Here is an 18,655-nt window from a genome sequence, read left to right as displayed (position 1 = left end):
CTCTATTTCCATTGATTCTCCTCCTGTCCCACTATCATGCTCAGTCCCCACCAGGATTTCAGCACTTCCTCTTTGTTACGTTCCCCTTGATCCTACCCTACCAGGTCTCCCACACCCACCTCCCCACCAATTTGGATCGCTTGTTGTTCCCTTGTCCCTGGGTTTGTTATCCCCTCTCCCTTTACAATATTGCAGTTAAGATTTTATCTTCCTTATTTTCATATGTAGAAAAGGCATTTGGGTTCACCTGTGACGAACACAGCCCCGTTTTATAAGCATTTGATGCAGGTCTCAGCTCCGTAGAAATTGGCTTCTGGAGCCCCTATTCTTTTTGGACAGTCATAACATTCTTCGCTCACCTATGTGAAATATGATATTTTTCTGTGCTAAGAGACATCTACATCTTCCTCTTAGGCCCTACTATAGTCTAACATGTAAGCAGCCCCATCCCTCTTTGAGAGTAGGAAATGGTCTCTGGCCCTCCTGCTGGTAAAGGGCATTAAACAAGCACATGTTCGGGACCATGTCCTGTGAGTCTTTACCTTCACATTGGAGATACTAAGATTTGGGTTAGCTGTAATTGGAATAACAACAACCCTACAGATACTTTGGAAAATGTGTTTCTCTGTAATTTTAGCCATTGCACAGATAAATATTTTTAAATGTGCTATGTTCTTCATTGTTACATGCTTACCATAAACTGAATATATTAAAACATTTAACTTTTTTATGTTAGTGCCATTATTCTGGACATTAAATATTATTTTGTGATGCAATAGTTTAACATTCACTAGATTTAATGAAATTATTTGACTTTCTAGTAATAGGCCCTGCCCTGCTGTTGATTAAAATTTTTTATATTACCGCTTTTCTAGTTTAGTTTTTCTATCAGTTTTCACCAAATTCCATAAGCTTACAAGGTTCACTCATGATCTGACAAGAGAGTAATATGATTTAGTTTATATCTTTCAAGGATTATTCTGGCTACATATGAAGACCAGATTTGGGGAATATATGTAGAAGGTGATTAAGGAGATCCACAGAAGAAGTGGCTGTAACATAAATAACAGTCTTGGTAACTTTGGGACTTAAGTATTGCCCTACCCCCTCTCTATTTTTAGTCACTATTAATAACTTCACTTTAGTAGCCTGTATCAACCAGCTTTTTTTGTTTAATCCTAAATCTCAGTGGCGTTCTCTCTCACTATTTGGCTGTGAGTCTTCGAGCTTCTCATTCCTGAATATCCGTGAGTTGGAAGGCTGAATGAAAGAAAATATATCTGTCTTTTGAAATTGGAACACTGGAGAGATTTTATCTATTTCAACATTTTTTACAAATCATTTTATCTGGGACTCTTCACTGCTCTTTTAATATTCCATACGTCAATTGTACCAAGCATATTTGTACATATGCTGCCATCATCATTTCCAAAACATTTTCTACTTAAGCCCTTGGTATAAGCTCCTCTTTGTTTCCTACTCCCTCCCCCACCCTCCAATTAAAACACTTTTATCAACGATAATTTGTTTCAGGTTTAAGTATGTGGTACAGTATACTAGAACTTAACTTTGTATATGTATTATAAGCTAAAGTGACTTAGTATGAAACTAAATAGCAAACTTCTCACACTGTGGGGAAATGATCTTGAGGCCAAACAGCCAATGCTATGTAGATAGTTAATGTGTATAAAACGTGGACATTGTTTAGACCACTGAAGCCAAACAGAAAAGAGACTTCTTGATACCACTAATCTTGTAACTATTAGAAGGATAACTATCATTTTCAAAAATTTGATCTGCAAGTTTACAATTTATTAAAATTGTGGAATTAATTAAAATACTAAAAGTCTACAGTTGGTTTAAAGCATATAGCTCAAAAGTGGATACAGCAGATGCCTCCGGTAAGTAAAACTGGGTCGTTAGAAGACAGGAATAGAAGAAAAACTTCCCTTTCAGAATGCTTTTCTATATCCTTTTTTAAACATTGATATTTTAAGTTTTCATTTTTAAATAATTCCATACTTAAAGTTCCAAAAACATTCGTTTGTATATATTCTTCAGCCAGCTTCCCCAATGGTTAGCATCTTATATAACTCAACACTACAGTTACCAAAATTATGAAATTGCCATTCATCCTATTCTATCATCTATCATCTTCAGGTCATAGTACTAGAATTTCATTAGTTGTCCCATTAAGGTCCTTTTTCTGGACCAGAATCCAGTTCAGAATCACAGGTTGCATTAAGTTGTCATGCCTCCTCCTAAAAACCAAATTCACTGCCTTTGAGTCAATGTCAGCTCACACCAACCCTATAGGACAGGGTAGAACTGCCCCTTTGAGTTTCTGAGGCTGTAACTCTTTAAGGGAATGGGAAACTGTCTTTCTCCCTCAGAGGACGTGGTGATGCCTAAATGCTGACCTTGCAGTTAGCAGCCCAATAAGTAACCATTACAAGACTCCTCTCATGTCTCTTGATAGTTGGTAAGTGTCTTCGAGTCAGTTCCAACCCATAGTGACCCTATCTATGCACAACAGAACACAAATTATCCCTGGTCCTGTACCATGCTTAAAATTGTTCCTATGCCTGAGTCTGCTGTGTCAAACCATCTCGTTGAGGACCTTACTGTTTTTCGCTGGCTCTACCAAGCATGGTGTCCTCCAGGAACTGGTCTCTCCTGACATTATGTCCAAAGTATATAAGACGGTCTTGCCATCCTTGCCTCTGAGGAGCACTCTGGCCAAACTTCCTCCAAGACAGATCAGTTTGTCCTTGTAGCAGTCTTTACACATTTCATTATATTTTGCTTTGTCGTCTCAAACTTCTCTTCCATTCGCCTTAGTTACTTCTATTTCTCTATTGAGGAAACACAAAAGTGGGATCAGGAGGGACTCAGGGCATAAGTCTTGGGTCAGGACAGCTCAGTTGTGACAAAGGCTTCTTTCTGGCTCCCACACCCTTGACTCAGATGCACCCCACTCTCGCTGAGTGTGCTTATGCTGCAGGTCGGTACACCATTGTAGCCACCTCACATTGTGGGCAGACACGCTCACTATGCCGTCTTGTGCTGGTCTCCTGGTTCTGCGGCTGCTGTTTCTCTTTGACACTTCTCATCATTCATGTTACAGCTCTGGGACCCCAGGTCCACTCCTGATTATTCTTGGTACTTCCAGGTCTCCTTTCACCCCCTAGATTAGCTGATTTTAAGCCTATTGGGATAGCAAATGGATCAGTCCTCTTGTTTGGGTTCCTTTCACCTTTCTTGAATTGTCCTGTCCTCACACGGATTCCATGAGCCTTATTTGCGTTATTTACAATAATGTTCAGTATTTGCGGGAATCACAGAAGCTGGCTAAAACAGCCTTATTAAGTAATTCACTGCACAGCACATACTTTTCCTTCCTTTGATCAGAGTCCGTCTATTAGATCCTCGATCGGAACATTCAGTCGGAAGCTGGATGCCAGCCATTTCTTCTGATTGCATAGGAAAGGGAGGGATAGTAGCTCATGGAGGCAGTAGATCTGCAGTCCCTGTCCTTCTTCAGTGCCTGTGTCTCCTCCTGTCTCTTTTGCTCCAGATAGAGACCAATTGTTTTATGTTGTCTGTGTATTGCAGTTTTTTAAAATGCAGTTTAATAAAAATTATGCAACATTTAGTTTAATTAAATTTTAAAGTCATACACAAGAAGAGAGGATGTGTTGTCAAGACCATTACTATTCTTTTATCTATGCAAGACCACAGCCAAATTACCAATGAATTAAAGCAAGTGTTCTTGTTTCCTCTTAACTTTAAATTGCTTATTGTTTCTCCTCCCCAACCCCCTCTTTTTAAACAAAGTTTGTTATTAATAATCTAACAAGCTGGAATTCACTGTTTTCATAATGTAAAATTAAATGAATTGGGTTGACAGTGCTCCCTTTCAGAACAGGACCATATGCATTTATTTAAAGATCTCTTGAAAAATGCATGTCAGTCTTTTAAGACAAAGATTCTTGTTTTCCAAAAGCTACCGTGAAATGCCTTATTCTCAAGATCCCTTCAGAAGATGATATTGATAACTGCAGAAAGGATGTGAAGACTTATTGAGCCCAACATGCCCTTTTAACTATGAGTGTTATGACCGTTTACAGGATTCTGAGTGCTTTCTAAATGCTGGGGTTGGGGGTTAGATCATAAATGTAATGTGATATACATGTATGTAAGTATGTATGTGTGGGAGATGAAATTTTTTAACTGAGAAAAGAGGGGTGTATTTCCCCTTCCCTTTGTCTAAAAATCAAGAGTCCACTGTGGTGAAAGTGGTTTGTACTGAACTACTAACCTAAAAGTGGTCTGAACATAGGTCTCACCACCACCACCACAGTGGAAGAACGACCTCACAGCCTGTGGAGCAGCTCTACTCGGAGACACATGGCATCGCCGTGACTTGGGGTCAACCAGACAGCAATGGGTGGTTTTTTGTGTCTTTTGGGGTGGGGGTGGGGGGGGGTGTCTGAAACAATAGAGAATCAAGCTGTGCTGGGTTTACGCAAGACCACTCTCAGGAGTCATACTTATTGCTGTACTTACTAAAGCCGTTCTCGACCTGTGGGTCATGACCCCTTTGGGAGTCAAACTACCCTTTCACAGGGGTCACCCGATTCATAACAGTAGCCAAATTACAGTTATAAAGTAGCAATGAAAATAATGTTACAGTTGGGGGTTCACCACCATGTGAGGAACTGTTGAAAGGGTCACGCGGCATTCGGAAGGCTGAGAACCACTGGACCACAGGGAAAGGATACTAAGCACAAGCAGTAAAGGAAAAGGGTGTATGGGAGTGAATCCAGAGGAAACCAGTTACAAGTTCCCAGGAGTGCTCTCCTAGCGGATCACACAGAATGTACTTTATTCTTCCAGCAAAGAGTTGTGAAAACGTGTAAAATGTTTTTTACATGGAATCTCATCAGAAACTGATGGGAAGTGTCCAAAAATCCAGGATCTCAGACCTCATCCAGTGGCCAACTTTGCAAACAAATCCTGTCTAGGGATAGCTGTCTTGAGCTTGCTGCGTTAACTCCACTACACAATGCAATCTCATGTTCTTTCCTTGGAAGCTCATTGTGATAGTAGCTTTTTTTGAACAACTGCCAGGAGTTCAAAATGGAGAGAGAGAGTGTGTGTGTGTGTGTGTGTCTTCCTTTTGAAGGTGTGTTAGTCCAGGTTGACTAGAGAAACAAATTTACAGACACTCATGTATAAGAAAGAGCTTTATATACAAGAACAACTGAATATTGAGAAAACATCCCAGTCCAAATCAAGTCCAACTATTAACCCAGATGCCCGATACCAAACTATAAAGTCCTCTTCAGACTCACAAAACACATGCAATGACACTGAATGCAGGAAGATCACAGGCTAGTGGTTGGAAAGTCTTGTGGATCCAGTGGTGGTGTAAGCATGTCAACACTGGCGTGGATTTTACGTGGCTCCTCCAGCTCCAGGGCTTTAGCATAGCTCCATATGTCTTGTCAATAGGAATGTTTCACAGGGAGTGAACGAGTGTCCCGCCTCTAGTGAGCTATTAATCTTGGCTCCAAGTGAAGTAGTCAGGCTGCAACCTGGTTGACAAGCTAAACTCCACCCCTCCACGCTTAATAGTTTCAAATTGATGGCAGATTATGTAACTACCACAAGGCATAATAGCAAAGAATGTAGACTCTGGAGTTTGACTACAGAGATTGTCATTTACTAGTTAAAATTATAGGGCACTGGTACGGATAAGAGCTCGCAACACAAGGAATCCAGGACAGATAAACCCCTCAGGACTAATAATAAGAGAAGCGATATCAAGAGGATAAGGGGAAGGTGGGGAGAGAAATGGGGAACCGATCATAATGATCTACATATAACCCCTTTCAAGGAAGACAGACAACAGAAAAGTGGGTGAAGGGAGACAACGGTCGATGTAAGACATGAAAAAAAATTTTTTTGTAAATTATTAAGGGTTCACAGGAGAGAAGGGAATGAGCAGAGGATACCAAGGGCTCAAATAGAAAATGTTTTGAAAATGATGATGGCAACAAATGTAAAAATGTGCTTGACACAGTGGATGTATGTATGGATTTAATAAGAGCTGTAAGAGCCCCCCAAAAATTATTTTTTTAATTACAGGGTCACAATGAGGCGATACTAGTAAACAGTACACAAAAGAAGATGAATAGTGTCTGGTTTGTTTTTTTTAAGTGTCTTTTACACAAGCAGCCATGTAAATGAGGTGTCAGCTAAACTCACATGGAAGAAGCACTTCAGCTTGGTAATCCAAAAGTATTATAAATTATAAAATCCAACACTGGAGAAAGGAATGGTATTAGAGCTTAAATTCTAAGCACCGGTTTGCAGAAGGCTGTGGATGATAGTGAAAGTCTAAACCATTTACAGGGTCCCCATGTGGATTAAGTGTAAATTAAACCTTTGATGAATTACCTCCAACCATTGGCCAAGGATATGAATAGCCTTGCTATCAAACAAAGTGGAAAGTGGATTAATGCTGATGTAGTTAGGTTAAAATTTAACACCTTATCATTTGTTCTCCTTTTTGGTTTGTTTGTTCCTTTGTTTATAGAACATTTTATTAGGGGCTCTTACAGCTCTTTAAACAATCCATACATCAATTGTATCAAGCATATTTGTACATGTGTTACCATCATCATTTTCTAAACATTTACTTTAAATCTGCGCCCTTGATATCAATTCCTCTTTTTTCCCTTCCTTTCCCCTCTCCCACCCTCTTGAACCCTTGATAAATTATAAATTATTATTATTTTCATCTCTTACACAAACCAATGTTTCCCTTCCCCCTTGGTGTCTGTTGTTCCTCTCCTCTTCTCCACACCTTCCCCCTACGTTCCTGGTATCACTACTCCCATTTCTGTTCCTGAGGGGTTTATCTGACCTGGAGTCTGTGTGACATGAGCTCTTATCTGTACCAATGTACCTGCTCCCTTCCAGCCCTAAGTGAAAGGCAGGACTGGGGTCATGATAGTTGGGGGTGAGGAAGTGTCACAGAACTAGAGGAACATGGTGTGTTTCATTGGAGCTATACTGCACCCTGGTTGACTCATCCTTTCCTTGTGACCCTTCTGTGAGGGGATGTCCCATTGTCTACAGATGGGTTTTGGGTCTCTGCTTCAGCCCCCCCTTCGTTCTCAACAGTATATTTGTTTGTTTGCTTTGAGTCTTCTGATGCCTGCCAACTGATCCCGTCAACACTTCATAATCACACAGGCTGGGTGTGCTTCTTCCATGCAGGCTTTTTGCTCTTCTGCTAGATGACCGCTTGTTTAGCTTCAAGCCTCAGACACTATATCTTTTTTTTTTTTTTGGACACTATCTTTGATAGCCGAGCACCATCCACTTTCTTCACCACATTTTGTCTTAGAAATCTGGGAGGGTAAGCATCACAGAGTGACAGATTGTTAGAACAAAGTGTTCTTGTGTTGAAGGACTACTTGAGCAGAGGTCCAAAGTCCATCCACTACCTCAATGTATTGCCATATTAATGTATGTATTTAGGCCAATACCTCTATTTTTATGAATTAATGTATTTGCACATGTTCACACCTATGTTTATACCTCTTTGAATAGCTTTGCTGCTTAGATCTTTCCTCTGTTTCCTTTTACCTTCCTCCTGTTCCACCATCACGCTCACCTTTCTTCTGCCTCTTAGTAATTCTCTCGGCTAGATTGCTGTTGCTCCAATACCCCCCAGGATCTCTAAGTCCTCCTCATTGTTGATTTTAATTCCCTAGTTGTTTTTGTCTATGGCGTTGTTTGCTTTTTTTGGCCCATTTTAAATTTGTTCACGTTTTTATTTTATGCTTTCTGTCTACTAAGATTTTTGTTTTGTTATCATTGGTAAGTATTTTGTTTGCTTTGTAAGCATCTCTTCATAAGAAATCCAGGATCAGTCATTCTGTAGATACAGTAACGGGATTAATAGTTTGTTAAGGTTATGGCAGGGGAGGTTGGTGGAATATAGGGAGCTAATAATCAAGTACATGAATGAAAATGTTCTAAATTAGATTCTGGTGATGATTGCAGAACTTTTTAACATATTTAAATGATTGAATTCTATACGTGTCAATAAAACTTAAAAAAATTTTCGAAGGAAAGAACTTTTACAAACTTTTTTGGTTTGTGTTAATGTAGTCATTTATAGACAAAAGTCAAGAAAAACTTTACCATATACTAATGTTTGTCTCTCTCACTCCTAGAATCTTCTCTTTTCTGGATGTCGTAACCCTGTGTCGCTGTGCTCAGGTCTCCAGGGTAAGAATGGTTGCGCGCTCTAAGGGACTTGTTTTCTGATGACAAATACAGCAGCTGTTTGGTGGACTTCAGATGTCACTAATATGTTGTTATGTTTCAAGGACTATTATTTGAACCACGGTTTGGGGTTATGTACAATCTAATTAATTTCCTGTAATTCCTGACAACTTACATAATAAATACATTTCCAATGGAATATGGAAAAAATGGAAATATTTTCAGTGGAAAAATATTCAGCACGTAAATTAAAAGATGTTCTGATTGACTCTCGTACATATGACAGAGCAGTAGAAGCTATAAAGGTTCCTCCGTTTAGGAAAGCGCTGCAGTGCTGCTCAGTCAGGTGTATTTTCTTTTGGTGCCGCTCAGCGTTCTGCAGGGGAGACAGGAGAAGCCAGTGGATGGGAAATCGTTTAATTTGTGCAGACTTTTATGGGTTTCTAGCAACGGGAAGAGAAGGGTGAAATCACAGTCTAGGAAGTAGTGGATTTTTTATGTTGGGAACATTAGTATTGACTAAGGGTAGCCGTTACACAATTACTATAGCTAATTATTATTACTGTACTATAAATTGGGGGAAAAGGAAAAATGCCACCCACAAAAAGACTGTACCTATTGACAGTCTCTCTTTAGCTCAGTTAACAGAGAATGCTTGCCTTCAGCTTGGCACTGTTAGAAAGAATTATTTACAGAAGTTTCACCTAAAGCACAGATTAGACCGTGCAGCTGTGGAAAGTCTGATTAATGGTGATGATACAGTGTAAGTTTGTGGATGGTGCGGATGGTGGCACAATGCGATGTTGTTACGTGTAGAGTGAGTATATGTTTGGTTCTGTATATTTTCTCCCCTAAAAATGGTGAGAGATGATGATTTCAGCAGTAATTCCTTCTAGATGAGCTGGGCCTGGATTTGTCATTTTGAAAAGGTTTCTTTTAGGACAGAGCAGGACTGTCCTAAAAGCAGGGTTTGCAAGGCTTAAGGAGTGCTTAGAATGAGAGCGATTACCAAGCTAACTCTTGCTTCTTTCTTATTATATCTGCTTCTTCAATATTTTGCCTAGTGTGGGGGGTGTTTTCCCCTTAAGACATAATACGAAACTATTTTAAGTATCCTCTGGCTTTAAGCACCTCAAATGAGATTTGGATGAGCTGAAGCCGTACAAAATCTGCGTATCAGCTATTTTGGAAATAACCAGTATTTCTTAGTGATTTTTTAAATTTTTATTTCTGTCTTTAGTACTCATGTGATCTCTCTGGACATAAGTATTATATTGCTCTTACAAATGAATGAGTTTTTCTCATTTTCTCCACATGTAGTTTTATGAAGCAAAATATATCTAAATCTGTCTGGCTGCAGTCTCGCCCAGAAACCTGCAAGTTTCTCTTCCCACTTAGTATGTGTTAGCTTAAAAGATGGAAGGCACGATGCCAATATTTACTACATCTGCACAGTTGGTACATTAGTAGTTATCCTGTTATCCCTGTGTCTAAAGTACTTATTTACTTAGGTCAAAAGCAGGTTCTAGAGGGAAACCTGTCATTCCTAATTTTAGTCTGAGTACTGTATGTTTATTTCTTGCTAGAGAAAGTAATATAAAGAAAGTTCAAATAACATACCAAATTAGAAGTTTACTTGCTCTAAAAGCTCTTAGACATATGGTCTTTAAAATTTTTTATCTGTTGCCTTCCATGACAAACCATTGAGAAACTAATAATAGAGCCACCAGTAGAAAAGTAGCATTGCATTGCTAACAAGACCTCAGACATTTCTAGAATGATAGATACTTGCTTACCCTCATGATGCTGATGTAATTTTCTTGGATATATGAATAATTATCCTGGTGCTTATATATAACCAGAGCCTCTTTTTCAGAGTTTCTGAGGAATTCCTTTAAGTATATCCAATAATGAATCCATGTTTTGTTATTTTTAAGTAAGAGATATACTCTAATGGATAGCAATATGCAGAAATTTTTTACATTTCACATTTTGTTGGTAAACTCTTAAAAGACTTGCTGATTAAAGTACCGAATGATTCACAATAAGTTAGCTCATATTGAAGTTACTTATAACCTAATTCCATAAATTGGAAAACTTTTTACCTCTTTATACCTTGTTGAAGTTAAAAGTATTGTCATTGCTTTAAAATTATTGCTGAATAAAATTAGATGGAATGGCGATCCATTGAAAACCATACTTGAGTGAGCAGATTGAGAAGGATACGCATTAAGATTCTGTGTCATATGTGCAGAAAGATGATGGTCTCTTTTTTAGTTGCAAATTAGTTTGTCACAGTGTCAATTCTGAATGAGTGTTGCTATGGATAACAAATATATATTGAACACCGGAGCCCTGATGGTGTAAAGAGTTATACTTTGGCTGCAAGGTCAGCAGTTCAAACCCATAGTCGCACCAGGAGACTGCCAGGGAAATCCCAAGGAGTAGTTCTACTCTGTTCTGTAAGTTCAGCATGAATTGAAATGGTTTGAAAGCATTGAGTTTTTGTTTGTTTGTTATTTAGAATACTGTCCCTACTATTAGTGAATCTTCATCTTGTTTCTATTATAAGGATAGAGCAAGAGACTTATTTTTTGTCAGCTGAACTTCTGTCCTTTGGGATCGAAACTAGAAATCTTCCAGACGGAATGCAGTCTGTGGCTATGGTGCTTACCACAACCCTGCCTTTTTCCAACTCCCCATTCTCCTTAGCTGTCAGTTTTTGCACATGTTCATTGATAAAATAATCCAATCAGAAAATAAAGCGTGTGGATCTACTGGGGGGGTGTAATAGTGGGATTTAGAAATTTATTAATTGGTGGTTGTTCAGATGAATTATGGGTTCATATATTTATGGTTTCCCCCCTTCATTTCCACTCTTGCTTATTCTATCCCTTTTTCTTCAAAACAGGCCTGGAATGTTCTGGCTCTCGACGGCAGTAACTGGCAACGAATTGACCTGTTTGATTTCCAGAGGGATATTGAGGTATGATTAATTATGTTTTGTGTGGCCCCGTTTCTCTTGTTCGAGTGTAATTATAACATGGAACTGATGAACCTCAGCCATATAAATCATCTCCTTTTCCCTGGAGAGAGAAACTATTAATTTCAGTGCATTTGAACTTCACAGGAGCTTTTGAAGTTCCCAGTCATGTTCCGTTTTTGAGAATGAGTATTATTTCACAAAAATATGAATAAAAGTTTGCGTGTTCGTTTTCTTCCTGCAGTAGAAATAGGAACCCGTGTTCATTTAATGATGTTATTTTTGTTTGTTGAAGAGCAAGTCAAGTTACAGCTTGTTGCGGGTAGTTTTTGCACACACTCTTGAGATGAGAGCCCTTTGCTTCTAAGGAGGCTACAGACAGTTTTTATGGGAATGGTGGAAGGGGGCAAAGTCTTTTATTGAATTGTTTTCCTCTCCCACATCTCCTATATTTTATCTGTTTACTACCTCTAAAACAAACGTAATAGGTTTTAGAGTAAAAGAATGCATACATCAATTTAATCAAGCACATTTGTACATATGTTGCCATCATTTTCAAATCACTTTCTTTTTTCCCCCCTCCCTCATGAACCCTTGATAAATCATAAGTTATTTTAATTTTCTTATCTTACACCATCTACTGTCTCCCTTTAACCACTACAGTCTTGCCAGATTTATAAGGTATAACTGGGGTCATGATGGTGGGGGGTGAGGAAGCATTAACGAACTAGAGGAATGTTGTGTGTTTTGTTGGGTGCTATATGCACCATTTCAACAAACTTTTATCAAACCCAAACCCATGTTATATGCAGAGTATTACAATAAATACTTGGGAGGGGATACAAAAATAATATAGTTATTATTTTTCAGGAGCAATGGTTTAACCCTGAGTTCATTATACATATGTATAGTAGCATAGTAATACAAGGGCTCCATTTCCACAACCATATGTCATTTAACAAATATAAGAAAATACACAGCTTAGGCAGGTTTTAAGTAGATGCATTAATCAAGAGAGCATTTAACAATAAGCAAGTTGAAATTCTGATTCACTTAGGTCTTTAAAGCTGAGCAGAAATTTATTCTTTGTTTATAAATTATTAGACATTACACATGTTCTTTGAAACACAGTGAGATAGCTTAGCTTTCTGCTACCTTTTTCTGTAGGGCCGAGTAGTGGAAAATATCTCAAAAAGATGTGGGGGCTTCTTGCGGAAGTTGAGTCTCCGTGGGTGTCTTGGAGTTGGAGACAGCGCATTAAGGTAAGGCTGTAGCTTTTGATTCACTACTCTAGATTGAACCATCTCACCTGGAAAACGCTAAAATAATTTAAAATTTCTAACCTAGAATGTAAACACATTGTTTATAACACAAAGATATATAATAATAGGAGATAATGGCTTGAGGAGTAAAACAAAAACAAGTATTCTTCCCGAAAAGCCACATTCCCCATCATAACTGATTCTTTCTGAGATTTTCAGTAAGTTATTATTGTTATTGCTTAAACATTTGATTACTCAAAGGTATATTATTTATACATGGTTGAGGTAAGCATTTAGGGCTCCCACCTAATTTACAATAAGAATTATTATAAGATAAAATAAATTGGAGCTGATTGTTCATAATTGTGATTATTCATAGTTGTGAATCGATTCAGTGCCAACCAACAATATTGTCAATAATAAAATCTTTTATTTGTTATGTTTTATACTTGGAATGGTGCCCATTTCAATTGAGAGCTTTTACTTTGTTTATTTTCCTATAAAGGACTTTTGCACAAAACTGTAGGAATATTGAAGTACTGAATCTAAATGGGTGTACAAAGACCACAGATGCGTAAGTATTCTATGTTTTGTAAGGGTAAGTCATAAACCTTGGGTTTGACATACACGAGCTATAATGTAGATTACTAAAGATGTTTGGCAATTTTTATCTTGGTTTTACACAGAAAAGTTATTTTTAAAGAAAAATAGAACATTAAAGTAAAAATGGAATTGAAAGATACTGGAAATTCTCCATGAAATTTTTTGAGGCCACCTTGTATATACAGTAGAACCAAAACTAACTGCCATAGAGCCACTTCTGACTTTTTCAGTAAGGAAAGTAAAAGTATAGATTACTGAAGGTTAAGGTAGCTATACATCAAAAGCTACGGGAAACCCTTCTCTCAAATCCTAGCTATAGGACTAAACAGCATATGATAAAATCTATATTCGTAATATTTATTAAGTGACTCTTTAAATGTATTGTTACTTAATATCACAGATTTAGTAGATATAATAGGTACACATTATAAATCTTCAGCCTACAGAGATAAAGGTTGGTAATAATATGCATGAAATAAAATTTGTATATAATGTAGAGAAATTGCTGCCCATTGTGAGATGAAGTGAATTTCTTATAGAACTATGTTTGCATTATGTTTGCATAGGGAGGAGTTAGTTTATCCACAAAATCTTAGGAAGTGGGAGGGGGGGAGGAGGGGGAAAAATGAGGAGCTGATGCCAGGAGCTTAAGTGGAGAACACATATTATGAGAATGATGAGAGCAGTGAATGTACAAATATGCTTTACACAATTGATGTATGTATGGATTGTGATGAGTTGTACGAGCCCTCAATAAAATGATTTTAAAAAAACAAAACAAACTAGAAATAAACTAAATTCAAAGTAGGAGCAAAGAAGGAAATGAAGAAAATAGCCGAAATCAATTAAATAGGAAATAGACAAATATTCAAAATTGTTTAAGCCAAAAGTTGGTTGTTCTAAAATAAAATCTATCAGCTGGACCAGTCTGCTCCTCATTGCTGTGGAATTGGTTCCGTCTCATAGCAACCATATAGAAGCAGAAGGAAACGCCGCCGGGTGCCGTGTCCTTCTCGTAGCTATTAGGGTTGAGCCCATTGCCGGATACACCGTGTCAATCATTTTAGTCCAGGGCCTCTTTCTTGCTGCCCCTCTACTTTACAAAACTAAATTTCATAGCCGCACAGTGCTCTCTGAAATCAGCCATCACAAAAAACAGGGTTCCAGCAAGACTGCTTTTATGAAAATATTTCCTGTGACCAGAGTGAACTTCACAGTCAACGCAGACCGAGTTGCTCCATGCTCGCCTAGTGGGGAGATGCATACTGTGAAAGCTCCGTGCCACCCAGTGCCATTCCTGTTATTTTGAGGGTACCCACATGGGTAGTGTCTACTTCTTCATGGCTATCTTTCCAAACCCGAGTGGAAACACTACCTTTTCTTTTTGTTTGAAACACTTGTGTGTCACAAAAGCATGCAAGTCTGGTTCCGTTTTCCTTTCCTCCGTTACTGCAGCCACTTAGCCCGGTGTGCAGAGCTGCTGGTTCAGGCTGTGCCCCTTTTTCTCATTTAAAAATTTTAACTTTGTTTTTGTTGTTTTTATTTATATTTTTTTATTTTCCCCTCTTGTTTGTAGGCTGTCATACTTACAAAGAAAAACATTCTATGTAGTTGGACAGCCCATCTCATCAAATCCGTAAAATACCCCAGTAAACACCACCATATGTAGTTCTTTTTTGCTTTTTTCTTTTCTCGCCTTCCATCATTTCCTGTCTGTCTGCTTTCCCTCTTCCCCCTTCTCTCATTGTGGTCTTTTAAATTCTTATCCTTTGTTGTAAAGCCTGTTTTTTTCTTTTCCTTTATAATAATGGCTCTTCTGAATGGGAAAGTTCCAAGATTTGTAGCTGCTTTTATTTGGGGCTTGGAAATTTTATAACTCTAACACATAGAAACATGTTTCATGAAAATGGTATGTGCCCAAAACAAAAATATATCAATGTGAATGAGGGGGGCGGGGGAGGAGTGCAGAGTGGAGACCCAAAGCCCGTCTGTAGACAATTGGACATCCCCTTACAGAAGAGTCACAAGGAAGAGACGAGCCAGTCAGGGTGCAGTATAGCACCAATGAAACATAGAACTTTCCTCCAGTTCTTTAATGCTTCCTCCCCCTCACTATCATGACCCCAATTCTACCTTAAAAATCTGGCTAGATCAGAGCATGTACACTGGTACAGATAAGAGCTGGAAACAGGGAACCCAGGACAGATAAACCCCTCAGGACCAATAATGAGAGTAATGATACCAGGAAAGTAAGGTGAAGGTGGGGGGAGAAGGGGAAAACCGATCACAATAGTCTACATAAAATCCCCTCCCTGGAGGTCGAACAACAGAAAAGTGGGTGACATCAGTCAATGTAAGACATGAAAAAATAATACTAATTTATAAATTATCAAGGGTTCATGAGGAAGGAGGGGGAAAGAGGGAGGGAAATGAGCTAATAAAGGGCTCAAGTAGAAAGAAAATGTTGATGGCACATATATACAAAAACGCTTGACACAATGGGTGGATGTGTGGATTGTGATAAGAGCTGTACGAGCCCCCAATAAAATGATTTTCTTAAAAAGAAGGTGGTATGTGATATACTAAGAATGTGTTTTGATTTTATTTTTTATTTTCTCTTTTTCAGTACATGTACTAGCCTTAGCAAGTTCTGTTCCAAACTCAGACACCTTGACTTGGCTTCCTGTACATCAATAACAAACATGTCTCTAAAAGCTCTGAGGTAACTTTCTTATAAGCATGTTCAGTACTCAGAAAGAAATACATTTTTAAAAAGCATTGCAATTAAAGGCATTTATATTGTGAATATGCACTGTAGTTCAGAATGGATCCTGTGTCTTAACTGCTTACTCAAATTAAGGGACACGTCTATGTGAAATTTGACTAAGCTTTCTGAAAAGAACAGAGTTTGACATGAATAATTGGGCTTCTCTGATAGCCTACTTTTTTTTTTAAAAAAGGCGTGGTTAAACAATTCAGGAGTCAGATTTTTAACCAGATGCCTTGAGTATATTTGTGAGCTTTACCTTATCTCTTATAGTTACTATTGGAATTAAACAAGATAATACTAGACTAGATCATATGAAGTTGCCAATATTTGACAATTTTTTGTTTTTTAATAAAATGGCAGCTTCGTGGGGTACCTGGCACATAGTAACCATTCAGTAAATGTAATTTTGATGTTTAAATGTATTTTATTATATTAAAGAAATTTTCTTTTATTTTCTTGAAAATGTATTTTAAAGTAAGGGTAAAATTCCCTTTGGAACCTTATCTTTTAATCATCCTTTTATAAATGATTGTCGTCTCTTTATAAGAATAAGTGTAATATGGGTTAAGTAGTACAGAGCGCATATGTAGAAACACTTTACTTAGTTATAAAATAGTTTTACATATGGTCTCATTTGGTGCAACCTTATGCAGTAGTTAGGACAGCTGTTTCGCAGGATTAAAAGTCTGGATTGAGCTTTCAAGTGCTGATTACTGTTATAGAACCATGGTCTTTAACAAAATAAATAGGCTTTTGTCCTTCAGGTACTGAGAGTCTAGACGGGTCATCATATACAATGTGTGGTAATAGAAGTCAGTAGATTGATTTGGGGAAATGATCGAAAGTTTGTGCAAAGAAAATGTACCTTAGCTAATCTTGGACTAAAGTGGTTTCTGGAAGTGACCAGAGGTCACTTGAAGCTAGATCTCCTGACTTTGTGCTCTGAACATGTCCTGCAAGCAGGAATACTTCAGCAACATTTTCCAATGAATGTCATTGAAAGTTTGCTTGAATTCTGTTTCAAGTGTGAAACTGAACTTAGAGCAAGGGGTCAAAGGTACAGGTAATGTACTAAATACTCTGAGTTTAAATAAGTCATATAATTTTTCCTTCATCTAGAGACCATTGAGATAGTATGATTCGTGCAAAAAGAATTTTAAAATATTTTTAGCGTTATGTAAAATTCTAAAATATCTGGGGACAGGGGGAAGAAGCCACTGCTTTGTGCTCCAGTCTGCAAACTGGATTGGAGACTAGTGATAACCCGTTCTGTGAGCACCACAAATGTGAACTGGATTTCCTTTACTGCGGGTTCCTTATATTCTAAATGTGAGGTAAATGTGGGTGCTCTTGTGAAGAAAATGGGCCCGTATGCATTCTCTGACTAAATAGCTTATACAACTCCAGTGCCTTTGGAACTGGATTTAGTCACATTTATCTTATTTTGTTTTATTCTAAGTGAGGGATGTCCACTGTTGGAGCAACTGAATATTTCCTGGTGTGACCAAGTAACCAAGGATGGCATCCAAGCACTAGTGAGAGGCTGTGGGGGTCTCAAGGCCTTGTTCTTAAAAGGCTGCACACAGGTAATGCTCCATGTAGTGCTGTGAAAGTTGGAAGGGCCGTGAGCTTAGGGTAAGAGGCCTCAGGCTGTCGACTTGAAGGAACTGTTTCTGGTTTTTGTTGGCCAAAGACATGTTGTTTTCCTATGAATAAGATAATATTAAAAAGATTAACATTTGATCCAAGATACACATCTTCTTCCGAAATTGATTTTGGGGTAAAATGAGGTGAGGTGGTGAATATCACACTGAGCATATGCCATAAGCAAGAAGGGCTTCTTGTAGCTTAATCTGCACTGAAAAAAATGTACAGTGACTGCCTGAGACTTCCAACTGTAGGCAAGGGGAAGCAGTCTTGGCAATTTCCGCTGGTTGTTTAGCCATCAGTTTTTCTTACATGTGCCAAATACACAGCTACCTACATTTTATAGTGTCGATGCTTTTTTCTCTGCCAGTCATATTACAAATCCAACATATTTTACTTAAAGTGTTACTGTCTTTGTATTTTATAGTGAATATGACACATGGGGTAAGGTAACATGAAAGGAATTTATCAAGACTGGAGTTAGTAGTAATTGACAATGTAGGACTAAGTTTTTTTTATTATTTTACCAATATTGTTAAAATCATGCCTGGAATTTTAAAAATGCCCTAATTCTTTTGCCATGTTAGGAGAAGGACTGCTGTTTGAAGCAGAGCTTTGGGATTCTTACAGCCTTAAGACAACAGCTTGAGCTTCTGGTTATTTATGGAAACCTAGAAAATATTGATTGGAATACATCATTATAATCAATTACTTACCATCTGTTCTCAGCAATGTAAGGATGGCACTGATCTTCCTGCACCAGATAAACATTGGATTCCTTTCTCAGCTTCTGCTCTCTAAATGTAATGTTTTAAAGAATTTATGGGACATGTCAAAATGTGAGAAAGGTTTTTAAAAATGAAAATTATCATACCTTTATAATTCACCAGTAAAATGCGGTGGGGCATATTTAATTGAACATAAACAACTACCATGGACAGTTTAACAGAAATTTCAAAGTGCAGCTCAAAAAGACAAAGACTTAGATGAAATGTGAAAACAACTGGAAAGCAAAAGTTAAAAACACGTTTGACATTTCTTGTGCTGAATGAACTGAAAAGAATTAAGCTTCTGATGGAGCCC

At 37.9% G+C, this 18,655-nt stretch overlaps 1 protein-coding gene across 1 annotated transcript in view; it reads left to right on the top strand.

The window, feature by feature from the left end:
- Positions 1-18,655, top strand: part of FBXL20 (F-box and leucine rich repeat protein 20) — an 86,118-nt gene that overhangs the window by 40,236 nt on the left and 27,227 nt on the right. Inside the window, exons 4-9 of the mRNA XM_004707111.2 lie at positions 8,256-8,310; positions 11,219-11,293; positions 12,458-12,552; positions 13,058-13,126; positions 15,782-15,877; positions 17,385-17,511. Coding sequence (XP_004707168.2) covers positions 8,256-8,310; positions 11,219-11,293; positions 12,458-12,552; positions 13,058-13,126; positions 15,782-15,877; positions 17,385-17,511 — 517 coding nt within the window. The remainder of the gene's footprint in view (positions 1-8,255; positions 8,311-11,218; positions 11,294-12,457; positions 12,553-13,057; positions 13,127-15,781; positions 15,878-17,384; positions 17,512-18,655) is intronic.

The sequence above is a fragment of the Echinops telfairi genome, unplaced genomic scaffold, assembly GCF_000313985.2.
Source record: "Echinops telfairi isolate 266 unplaced genomic scaffold, ASM31398v2 ScPeMD7_7458;HRSCAF=8496, whole genome shotgun sequence".
Classification (NCBI taxonomy): Eukaryota; Metazoa; Chordata; class Mammalia; order Afrosoricida; family Tenrecidae; genus Echinops; species Echinops telfairi.
Note: the sequence above shows the minus strand (reverse complement) of the source record. Positions and strands in the feature narration are given on the sequence as shown.